The sequence below is a fragment of the Fulmarus glacialis genome, unplaced genomic scaffold, assembly GCF_000690835.1.
Source record: "Fulmarus glacialis isolate BGI_N327 unplaced genomic scaffold, ASM69083v1 scaffold15801, whole genome shotgun sequence".
Taxonomy (NCBI): Eukaryota; Metazoa; Chordata; class Aves; order Procellariiformes; family Procellariidae; genus Fulmarus; species Fulmarus glacialis.
In genome coordinates, this window is record NW_009191011.1 from 398 (window position 1) to 12,641 (window position 12,244).

General features: G+C 40.3%; 1 protein-coding gene across 2 annotated transcripts; it reads left to right on the forward strand.

Annotated features, from left to right (window-relative positions):
- The first annotated feature begins 746 nt into the window (after positions 1–746).
- SAMD13 (sterile alpha motif domain containing 13) lies at positions 747–11,596 on the forward strand. Of its 2 annotated transcripts, XM_009586533.1 has the most exons (4): positions 755–833; positions 4,984–5,095; positions 8,736–8,966; positions 10,434–10,551. In XM_009586533.1, the coding sequence occupies exons 1-3, from the start codon at positions 781–783 to the stop codon at positions 8,937–8,939; spliced, it is 369 nt and encodes a 122-aa protein (XP_009584828.1). In that variant the 5' UTR covers positions 755–780; the 3' UTR covers positions 8,940–8,966; positions 10,434–10,551. The 2 variants fall into 2 exon arrangements, with proteins under 2 accessions (XP_009584830.1, XP_009584828.1); XM_009586535.1 differs by lacking the exon at positions 8,736–8,966 and having other exon boundaries at positions 747–833; positions 10,434–11,596.
- Positions 11,597–12,244: the final 648 nt, after the last annotated feature.

Here is a 12,244-nt window from a genome sequence, read left to right on the forward strand (position 1 = left end):
GCTCGGGTCATTTCTGCATGTTCTGTGGAGTGGTAGAAAAAGCTGTGTATTGAAAGTACTCCAGCATGCTGCGAGGAGGAAAACAAACTGGATTTTCTCCTGTGTCCTTCGCATGCTCCTTTTCTTTTCAGAGTTCAGTATATCATACCTGTAGAAGAAGCTGTGCTAGTGCAGGAAGGATGGTCTTATGGATAAGATACTGATTTAAGCCTCAGGAGTTTGGGGCTCGATTAGTAATTCTGCTTACCAGCTTTATGTGTGAGTTGGGTATAAGTCACTTTGTGCTCATCTGTATCCCAGATTCCCCATTTGTAAAACAAGGCTATGGGTTTCAAAACCTTGCTAGGGGTAAGATCATACACCTGTTTGGATCCTCTGTGTAGCAGGGTGACTGAAGCATAATAAGCCCTCTTGATATCTAGCTGTATATTGCAGGTCAGTCTCTACGTGTATGAATATATAGTTTGATCAAAATTTTATTAGTTTCAAAAAGGATAAAATGTAACATGACCTTCCTTGATTTTCAGGCATGAAATATTTCTTGTGTTTGAAGCACAGGTCAACTTTTCGTAGTTCATTAGCTATTACCAGCTTTGCCAGGCTTCTGAGGAAAGCAGTCTTTGACAGCACATTTGCTCTAGGTGGAAACATGGTTGTGTCCCTGTAGAATGCTTGTTTCTGTTACATTATGTTGCTCTTTTCATACTGCCAATAATTAAACACAGCTTTTTTCCCCCCTATTGATCAGTTGCTGAAGTAAAAGAAACCTCTGTCCTCCCCATGCTAACTGTTGACATGGAAAACAAGGAAAATGGCTCTCTGGATGTCAAAAAGTAAGTGAATCCATAGTGTTCAGTTTATGTAAACAGCACATGGATTTTGATTGTAGTTTTCCTTTGACTTAATGCAGTTGGCAAGGGTGGGCACCTCCATCTTTGCTCACTTCAAACCTTCCCTGTTCTCAATTACTTTTATTGTATTTCAACTTCGAAATAGAAGAGTCTCGGGCACTGAATAGATTAAAAGTGATATGTGGGAGGACTGTATAGCAATGGAGAGATGCAAAAGCTAGTAACTTAAGTTAGGGGTATACCTTTCTCTGTTGATTTCTCCTCTCAACCTCTCCGTGCAAGTGGTAGCACTGTAACCAATACTCTACCTCTGCTTACCTGGCTGCTAGTGGCTTTTGCAGAACCGGTGCCTGATGGTGAGAAGTGTCCTGTGTGAAAGTCTCCTCTCTGCCTCTTTCAGCGAGACATACACTCTTCTCTGCTGACTGCCCAGCCATCTAGAGCTGAGAAGTAGTAGCAGCAGCATGTGTCTTTGGTGTCAGTTCTCTTCTGGAACAGATATTTTAAGCAGTTTGCTTGAGAAGCCCTAAACTGCTGGGTTTTTACTTCAGACCTTGGGTGGGAATAAGACAGAGATATGGTGTGCACTGCTCTACAATTTTCTTTAGTGTGGTAGACTGCAGGCGAAGGGATAGGAAGTGTTTTGGAAGCATTTCCATATCCTTAAAGGTCAGCAACTCTTAGGTTAGAACTAGCAATTTTGAACGAAGTTATGATCTGAGAAGTGGAGTTCTGTGTGGAAAAATTTGGCCTTGCTGCTTTAGGGTTATAGAAGCTGTGCTGAGAAAGATATATACATATATAGATATATTTTAAAAAAAAAAAACCACGAAAAAAAAACCACAAAAAGAAAGGTCCTAGAGAGAGTTCTTAGTCTGTCCTCTCAAACTGCAACACTTCTGCAATGCCGCACCTCATTCTTCTTCAGATCTCTTTTCCATAAGAACAGTTTTCCAAGAAAACTTGACAATGCTTAGGCTCCCAGGCACTAGAGTAATATAAATAATAACAATGGTCACTTCAGGATGCTGCTAAAACACCTGATTATGACATAGCATCAAAAGATCTGATGGTAGCCATTAAAATCAGCATGCCCCCCCTTCACTTGAGACATTGGTTACACCACACCAACATAAAATGCTTTTCCCTGTTCAGCAGCTATGAATAGACTATACCATGTATGTGCCTCAGAAGCCACCTTCATTTGGCAGTCTTGCATCTACAATGAGGACTCTGTGGTGGGGGGCAGAAGGGAGGCAGTCAAAGCAAGGATAGTTTGCATTTAATCATTTTCCCCTGAGGCTTAAAGGGGGATAAAGGCTTGACTACTAATTGTGAAGGTGGCTTTTTAAAACTGATAGGGATTGTAATCAAACTGATCAGGAGCTGTGGTTTCTAAATGGAATGTATACAGTATGTATGTGCGCATATCTACAAAGAAAGTATTTGGGACTTTCTTGAAGTGGTTATAAATAGCTTGGATAAAATCTGTCTGTTCACAGCTATATCCTTTCAGGCCTTGCTGCTTCTGCCACATGATGGCAATAAAGGCACAGGGACAGTGGTGAAAAGCAGACAAGCCTAATCTTTATTCAGTATCAATGCATCTAGTATCTTGTTACAAAGCCTAAAATGCCAGTCCTCTTAAGATTTTACAGCATCCAGTATGTCTGGCATAAACCAGTGTATGGCTAAGCCATGGCTGTTATATATTCCCTTTTCTTATCTAAAGAATAGAGCCATGTGCAACAGCAGGGCAAGGAGGATACTGTTAATGTCTGGAAGCCAAATGAGCATCTGTGTAGGTAGATGGGTTAAAATCCAGCCAGCCTCCAACAGTCTGCCACATGCCTTTGAGTCTCCTGCAGCTGTAGCTGTGGAAATTGGCTCTATTTGAGGTCCCGCATGATGCTATTCTTTAAGGCAGGAACTTGCAATTATTTCCTGTGCTTAGTTAATGACTAAGGTAGAGCCCCTGAAATCATTGCAGCTGGGCCTGGACCAAGTTGTAGTTCCCTAGCGGTAAAAGAAGAGCTATGTGAAGAACTAATGCACCTGGGCTAAAATACAAAATTGTGAGGAGGAGGGTTTGGGACCATATTTAGTTTGTAATTAAAGTGTTTTGGGAAGTAAGCAAAACACTTTATACAGTTAGGAGGTATTTTTACAGATTGAATCTTTTATTTGCTGTTCAGGAAGAATTGAATTCAATATCTTTTAGGATTTATTATGGGGTTTTTTTTTTAAATACCGAGTTGTGGGGGTTTTGTTTGTTTATTTTTAATTTTAAGTAGAAGATGAGTCATTGAAAGTGATAGTCTATGTCTTAGGGAAAATGCAGAGGTTTAAATATAATTCTTCAAGTGCTGCTTTTACAGATATGTGTAGGTTTTGTGTGGTGCTTTTCACATTTTACTTCTTAAGCCTCAGAATGTGCACAACACCAAAAATCTTAATTGAAAGGCATTCTTGGAGTTAAAAAAAAAAAGTGCAGCTCTGATAAGGCCAGATAGTCTCATTTTCAGTTTTGCTGAGTGTTGCCTTTCTATGTAATCACAATCAGTGAAGCAATTCATGAAGTAAGTCATTACTTGATGAGCAAAAGTAAGAAACATTGGCCCTTTCTCATTGCTCTGAGATATGCGTATATTCCATGTGATAAGTGAAAGAAACTGCTTTTAGAAGGCCAAGTGCAGCATACAGTGTGATATCGACGTTGCAGTGTGAGTCTCTGGGGCCAGAATTTTGTTGTCATATTGACAGGTACATACCAAGAGTTAGGGGAGAAGCAAAAATCATTGTGCTCACGAGTCCTCCTTCCCAGCGCTCAGCTAGTTGTAGAAATGAGAATGTTGTAGAAATAGTGATGGGAGGCGGTAGATGTGATTCTGTTCGCTTTTCTTCATGGCTGGTTGGAAAAATGGTTGGCCCGTGATTCACTCATTTATTTTGCTGAAAGACGTACAAGTCTAGGCAAGACAGAGGTGGTGACAGTTGGAAAAGAAAAATTTGAAGGACAGAACAAAAATGTTGTCAGGAGAGTATAATCTGTGTTTCTTTTCCAGCTGGTGCTGTTGAAAATCAAAGTCCTGCCTTTAAGCTTCAGGACCTGAAATGGACAGGATTCTGACATCTGCCCTGATCTGTACATTTTCAATATTTCTTCATTAGCATTATGGTTAACCACGCAGAACAGTGGAAAATGTCTGGCCTGAACTTTGGGACTCCTAGTTGGAGAAACATGTTAAAGAAGTTCGTTCTTTTGATGTCTTGCTCTTCATCCTCCTAAATTGCTATAGGAAAGGCAATCAAGCTCACCGTGTGTCTTTTTTACCAAGAATTTGCAGGTACACAAAGGTTATCTGAGATAGGGTGATGGCAGGTTGAGGATAAGAAATGCAGGAGAAGAATAGTAATATGAATGATTGGTTTGTTTTGTTACTGTGGAAAGCAATTGCCTGAGGTCAGTCACAGAAGGAATTCATTCTGATTGTGTTTAACAGATCTTTTCTCAGATTCATAGTTATTTTAAAGATAAGATTTAAGTCCATAGATGTGTCCAAAGATGAGTCCAAAAACAATTTTGGGAAATTTTCTATATTGAGCAATTAGTGCAATCATTGGTGCCTTTCCTTTCTTTTTTTTTGGTTTTGCAAGGTAAAGATGGTTTCCAGTAGTTTCTACCCATGTTATAAGGAAGCACAGTCTCATCTGGGAAAAGAATAATCCACATACTGCAATTCTTTATAAGTACTCGGTAGCTGAAAACAACCTGCAGTCTTGAAAGACATGGATTTGGTACCTCAGTCATGGTAGTCTTTATTCTCCAACTGCAAAGGCAGCACACTTGCAGGAAAAGATCCTGACTGGTTGATTACCTTTGGCTGATGTGAAGATTCATATACTTTCTTCTTTTCTGAAGGGAGAGGTATCTCAGTTGTCCCCAGCATCAGGTCTTCAAAATGGAAAAGAACGGGAGTGACTGTTCTGTATCAGGACAGGGGGAGGTGTGTTGAAGGATACTTTTCCTGGAGGAACAAGGAAAGATGGGATGTACGTGGGGTGTGCACAAAGAAGCAGCAGACACTCTGCACACACTTAGTGATTACTTGTCTGGATTTGCACTTTGCAGTTCAGTAGAGAATGGGAGACCTCCGGATCCTGCTGACTGGGCTGTTATCGATGTTGTGAATTATTTCAGAACAGCTGGATTTGAAGAACAAGCCAATGCTTTTCAAGAACAGGTAAATCTGTTAGGAAACACGTTTTGACTGCCACCAGTTTCTCACATTGCACGTTTTTGCCATGGACCTGGTTATATGCTGTTAAATGGGAGTGAAAATCCCACATTAATGGGGGGATTTGAGTCTGTTATTGGGTGAAAATCCATGGGACTGTGATCTTTGAGTAATAATATTGTTCTACAAGGTGTTGATAATGGGTTGGAGTTTGTTTAAAACAGTCATCTGAAAGGTGAGGAATCTAAACAAATTTTGTGCTTGGACTCCCTATACAACTCAGTTTCACTATCTTGTTATTTAAAATGTGAATGGTATTTCCCTTCTTCGTTAGTGTATTGTGCAAATACACTCATGAATATTTATAAAATCCAGGGCTCCTAAGAAGCAAGTTGCTTTTGAAGACCTAGGGTGAAAAAGGGGCTGCTGTGTTGCATTGTACTTGGCAGTGCAAGTGAACAGGGAAAGGACAAGTTGGCAATAAAGGGGTAGAATCTTTTTAGTCACAGGAGCAGCACGTTTGTAGGACTCAGTCTGAGAAAAAGGTTGGGTCTTCATTTCTGGGCCTTGTAACTGCTGATGTTAATGATGTATGGCTCTTTTGGTAGTTTTGATCAGCAAAGAGCTTAACAGTCATACAGCCCCTTGTAACTCGCCTATCAGCACACTGAGGTGTATTAGTGGGGAGGGATAGGAAAGTTGGCTTACTTGGGCTACAGCCCCCCTGTTCCATAGAGAAGGAACTTAGATCTCCAGATTGTCAGTTCAGCACATTCCCTGATAAGTCTATAGGTTTGCGTGTGACTACCAGGGTATTAGTTACCAACACTTGTATTTAGTATCAAAATAGATGTCATGACTTTCCAAGGCACTGAGGTAGTTATTGGAAGCTTTTCAGGAAAATTGTACATCTAATGTGAAATAACGTTACTGTTGGTTAGGTTAATCTTGCTGACCTTCAGCACCTGGACAATGAAATCCCATCTGATTGTAATTGATGAGTATAACAGAGTATCTAAATTTAGCTCTTTGTTCTTGGGGGTGAAAAGCCTGGTGGTTGGGTAATTCTCTGGCAGGGTGCAGAGAGAGGCTCTTTCTGCAGCTGCTACTAATTTTTCAGAATTTGAAGGTGGGTAAACAGGCAAAAAATTGTTTAAGTGTATCCATTCCTTAATACCAGCATCCATGTCTCCTCAACAGCCCTGGAAATGTGGCTTAAAAAAACACACCGGTAGTAATTGCAGCCTCTGGGGTTTTTTCCTTATACTGACAGATGCCTCTGACTTTCATCAAATATCTTAACCTCTCTGCACCTCAGCTGGCTTGTCAATAATACTGCAGTAATTACTACTGATCTTGCAGCAGCAAGGTGAGGCTAACTCATGAGTTTTGGCAAAGCAATTTGCAATAGCCTGATGGAAAGCAGCATAGAAGTAGAGTGTAAAAATTTTATTAGTATTCTGCTCGGAGGGCAAGTGGCTTCAGGAGGAAAGCTGAAGTAAGCTGCTTTTTAGCAATGTGTTGCCAGGGCTCTGCTAGGATAGCCATGGGCAGAAATGTGGCTGTGATTCTGCTGCCAACTTCACTCTGTGCCAAAGCCTTGGAGAGAGAGGCTGACAGCTGCCACCAAGGTACGGCCAGGAGATGTGGGACGGACACTCACAGCAGAAGTCATTGCCACTTCCTTCCCCCTCCATTCCCTTAGCAGCACGAGGAGCAGTAAGTGCCCTGGTTCTCCATGCTAGCTCTGCCAGCCCATTCCCTGTCTGCAGCAGGAACAGCCGCAGGAACAACCCTGTCCCTAACCTCTTACCAGTGGTGGTGGTCTGTTTCCTCTACATTGTTTACTAGCCACTAACTTTAACTCTGTGTACTTACGGTATTTGTTACCAGGATCTCCCAGGCCTTCCAGGTATGGCAGTGCCGTCAGGTTCACTTTGAACCCTTAGCCATCTTCTGTCTATGGAGTGACCAGGCGTGCAGCTGAAGACCTGGCCATCTCCATTTTTCTCTGCCATTTGTTATTGGGCAACATCTTTCAGTTGAATCTGCCATTTGTACTGCAGCTTGCCTGCAGCTTGCCTGGGCCCCAGAAACCTAGATTCATTTGATCTGCTGCTGCCCTGAATATGTACTGGAAGGGGAATGAGATTGTAAATGGTAAAGGAAAGTATTCCATTTCACCTACAACACTGGGAAATTGTTTTCCACTGAACTGCTTCAGCAGGGGTAGCACAATGGTTTCCTTACAAAACATCCATAGCCCAGAATGTAATCATGAGATGTATTATTACATTCAGCTTTTACACAACAGTAACTGAGTTCACACTTTCTTTTGATGAATCTGAATACCTCTGGATTCACCCAAAACAAGTGACTCAAAGAATTTTTAAGACCTGAATTTTTCTTACAACATTCTAAGGAAAATGAGAAGTCATTTTAAGGACTGCAAAATGTTTTATTAAAACTATATTGTAAGTGCTGGTAAGAAGTGATGATTGCATAATTATTATAAATTATTTCTTCTTGGAGTTCCACTGATGTCAGCGAGTCAAAAGAGCTCACTGATGAAAACAGATTCAACTGAAAGATGTTGCCCAATAACAAAAAAACATAACATCAGCAAGCAAATCAGACAAACCAAGAAGTTGGGGGCACAGGATAACTAAAGAGAGAGGCAGACCAGATGCAGGATGAGGGTGTGAACACCTTCAAAGAACTGCTGCCTGCCAGTACGTGGCTGAGCTTTCTCTAGGAGTGCTGGGAGCACAGGGGGCTGTGGCTCACTTGAAGACTGAAGCTGTTTGCCATGTCTCGAGACATGCTAGCGCTATGCCTGACCTTTGTTGTTGCCCATGTGGCTTCTTAACCATTAGTATTGCAATAGCCAGACAAGCCCAAGTAACCCAATGGTAGTTTGCTGGCCTCGTTGCAATGCCTTACCAGAAGGGAAACGGGTTTGATGCTAGCTTGTGTCCACTGCTGCTTTCTAGCAGAGCCATGGCATGGAGAAGCATGCGGGCATGCTGGCTGCCATGCTTTCGTGTTAGCTGTACTGTAAAACTTTGCAGTTCTCAGTCACTTGGAGAAAGAGCAGAAAGAGCGCTGCAAGGACTTGAAGCTTAACTGGTCCTCTGGTTATTTGCTGAAGACAATACGCTATTGCTGCTGAGGTCATCCTGGCACAGTGGGGAATTACTATTAGCTCTAGTTGTGCAGAGGGGTGCGTCTGCAGATGACATTAAAAAGGCATACCGAAAGCTGGCATTGAAATTGCATCCCGAAAAAAATCCAGAAAATAGAGAAGTAACAGAGAAGAAATTCAGAGAAGTCACCAAAGCATACAAAATCTTGCCTGGTGCCAAAAACCAGAATGACTATGATAAATCTACAGAAGCAGGTTTAAGTGGAAAACTAAAAAGAAGTGGAAGAGGTAGAGCTTACAATACACAGAAAGATATGAAACACTTGAATTCTGAATACATAATCACTCATTTCTACCCAGATATGTTTAGAGAATCAGTTTTCTATTCAATGAAAGCCTTAGTAGTTACCAACATTTCTAGAATCCATGGGGAACCCTGTGGAAGAAGAATGGAAAGGAATAGATGCTTTTTTCCTATTCTTGGAGTTTCTCCTGTTCCAGGTGCTGGATTTACTTCATTTGGATCCTACCAAGCTGGAGGCTGTTCTTCCTCCATTGTCGAACAGTAGCAGAAAAGGCAACTTCAGATCAGTCATAGCAATGAGCAGAATACTCACTGGTGTCAAAATTCCCACAGAAAGAATTGTGACAAATGGAAAAGAGAGAATAGAAACTCATTTTAACCATGAACATTCTCAACAGTAATTGGAAAGAGGCACCTGCTATAATTGGGTAAAAAGTTATTGGAAACCTTTTTCTTTTAGGAAATACTGTTACATTGCGCTCCTCTGAGGTATTGGGGACATTTTAAAGAAATTCCACTTTCAGCTGATCTTTGACTATGTTGTGGTTTGTACATGTATTTTCTATTTATAAACTTTGTCAAATCATAAGAGATCAGTCTGGACAAATTCATGCTGAACTTTAATACAAGTCTTCCTCTTTTCACGAGTTGTAATCAAGGGCGGGATCTCTGACATTTCCAAGACAACATTTAATATTTCTAAAGAAGATGCTGCAGTGGGATAAATCGATGTGTGATGTTTATAATATTTATAAAAATACAAAATTTTGGCACTATATTATTATGGACAACAACAATATATGCAAGCATTTGAACTGGTTGTTTGCTATTGATAACAAATTCAACATTTAATAGTGGGGTTTTTTTTACTAAAAGTAAGAAAGAATGCAACAGCAGAGTGAGGTCCAGTGCAGGAGAACGCCGAAAAGCTATATACTTGTTTGGGCTATGATGACCTTGGGAGGTCTGGCTGTGTTGTGAGACACCAGTTAATGCATTGTTGTGTAGGTGTAGCTCCTGTTTCCTGAGTAGTGTAGTGTGATTGAACTGTAGGAATGCATAAAGAAAAGGATGGTCCCATGTCTAAAACGAGTTGAGGGATGGGGATTCTTTCTTTTCCATTTTGACCTTTGAAAAATCATTTACAGGTAGTTTTCAAACATACAACAAGGTTTTGAGGTGGAAAAAAATCCCAAAGCCTGCAGGATGTCTAATTTAAATAGGTCAGAAAGCCAATGTTTGAGAGAAAAACCAAAACAATATCTGTGACTGAGGATTTTAAGCAGGAACAAGTAGAGGTTCTTGAGACCTAAGCTGGGAAGTTGCTGCTTTTAGCCTCTTCCGTTGTAAGTGGAGGAAGAGAAGTTCCCTCAGAGTGATGAGCTCCATAGTTAGGCCCTTCTAAAATTTCTGATTGCAGGAGTCTTCCCTACCCGCCCCGCAGGAAGCATGGGAAGGTTGGCCTTTTAAGGAAGGCGCCTGAAGTTATTAGCAGATACTGACTAGTCCAAACTTGCTTATTGCTGTCAATGGTTATTCTTCTGAAATGCACTTCATAAGCCTTCTTAAGAGTATCCTTCCCTTAATGGCTGATAATTAGGCAATCTGCACATGTACCTATTAATTTGAAACAGATTTACAAGGAGGGAGTTTTGAAATTAAGCTCATTTGGGTTTTGTGCTTGACTAAATAGTATTTATGCCTTAGTCAGCACAGGTGAGCACTTGAAAAGCAGACAGCAGAATTTAGCAGCTGTAAACATAGTTTCAGGAAAATAAAGGCTACTATTTCTTTTCTCATTGATCCTCTGTAGTAGTCTTCCATTTGTTGCATGACTGTTCTCATCTGTTAGATTTGTACATTTGTCTTTATCAACTCTTTAATTCTTCTTATAGGAAATTGATGGCAAATCATTACTGTTGATGACAAGAAATGATGTACTGACTGGACTTTCATTAAAACTGGGGCCTGCGCTGAAAATCTATGAATATCACGTAAAACCTCTACAGACACAACATCTAAAGAACAACTCTTTATAGCGAATTGTTTAATTGGGGTCATGTTGTGCCTCAACAATAAATAAGCAATTTGGTTTCATGTGATGGAACTTTGTAAAGAGAGAATTTATCTATTAAGAATTTAAACCAAATTACAATATATATCCTATTGGATAGAGTTGGCAATATACTATATACTGACTCTGAACTGAGAGAGGTGGTGTGTATTTTTTACATAGTACATAATGATTTTCTCTTTTAGGAATTGTCAATGAGCATGTTGAGATAGCTACATCACTGTATCAAGAACAAAAGGGAGGTATGTCATTCTCATTTTTGAGCCAGACATGTTCTTGATTTCATGAATTAAAATACCAAAAAAAAACCCCCAAATAAAGTTTACATGCATCTTTGGGAGAGAGAAACCAATTAAAGTAGGTTTTGGTTTACATTTAAGACCTACTAAAATTATTACTTATAATTTTAAGATGGGACTGACACTTGCCAACTCACCCTTTTTTGCAGAGGGTCCTATTTTGACCTTATTAAGGTTTACTCATGGTATGCTGCAATGTTTAAAGCTGTACATACAACTAACATAACCCCTTCGATAGCAGAAGGCGTTGCTGACAGGTGAAACTGGGTTGTGTATTTTTTTGCTGTCCTTCAAATTTTCAGCTTGTTTTCACCTGTTTTTAATAGTAGTTCTATGTAAGGTATAGTTGGTTTTAAAAAGTTTGTGTTGCTTTGCAAAACAAAAAAAACCTTCATTTTATTCCTTTTTTTAATTTATGATAACTTGTTTTCTAACATTATGCAGAAATTTGTAAAAAGAGTAAAATTCTGCACATTTTTATTATTGTCTGTTGTCGGTGTTGTAATGGTTGATTTTTTTTTTTTAATGCTTTACTTAACGGTTTGAATACCTGTTTTAAAAACTGAAAGAAGCTGTCTCGTCACCATACATCTCTGTTAAAAGAGAGTCTTGTTCAATCTGTTTGTACCAGTTCCCTATTTGATAGGTTGCTTGCTATATCCCAATAAAGCATTGCTTATGTTTGGATTTCAGTTTACTTTACAGATCTTTTACTTTCTCTGTTTCTTTGTTGTGGTATATTGGAGGTCCTGTTTTTCTCCATTTTCCCATTAAAAAGGTACCAAAACCTACTTAATATTCTATGTTCTTGTGATTACTTTTAATACCACCTACCAACATATTTAAAGATTTCATTATTTTTGCTTTTTCTTATCTAGTGTTAATGTACTGCTGAAGGAGAGAATTTGAAGCCCTGGTCACAGTTCACCAGTAACATCTGTGCTTCTCTTACCCCTTTCCAGAGCTGTCAGTGGTGCAGAGGCGCTGTGCTGGCCCTGGTACAGCAGGGTGATTTACTCCAGAACACCTGGGAGATAGCCCACAGATGGTGCTAAGCACTGTCTGGGCTCACCGTTGTCTTAGGCCCAGAGAACTTTGTGATTACCCCCGGAATTGGGTAAACCCCCCGTATGTGGGGTTGCATCAGTGAGGCTGAGCAAAGGAACTGGGAAGAAGGAAATAAGCAGGAGAGTGGGGTGAAAGAGGAGATGGTGTGGGAGGAAATGGTGAAGGGGTGCAACTGAGAAGGGAGAAGGTAAGAGAGAGTGGTGCTTTCTAGCTAGTGGGGACAGGACTCGGAGAGGAAGGAGAAGCTCCTGTGATCTCCTGCCTA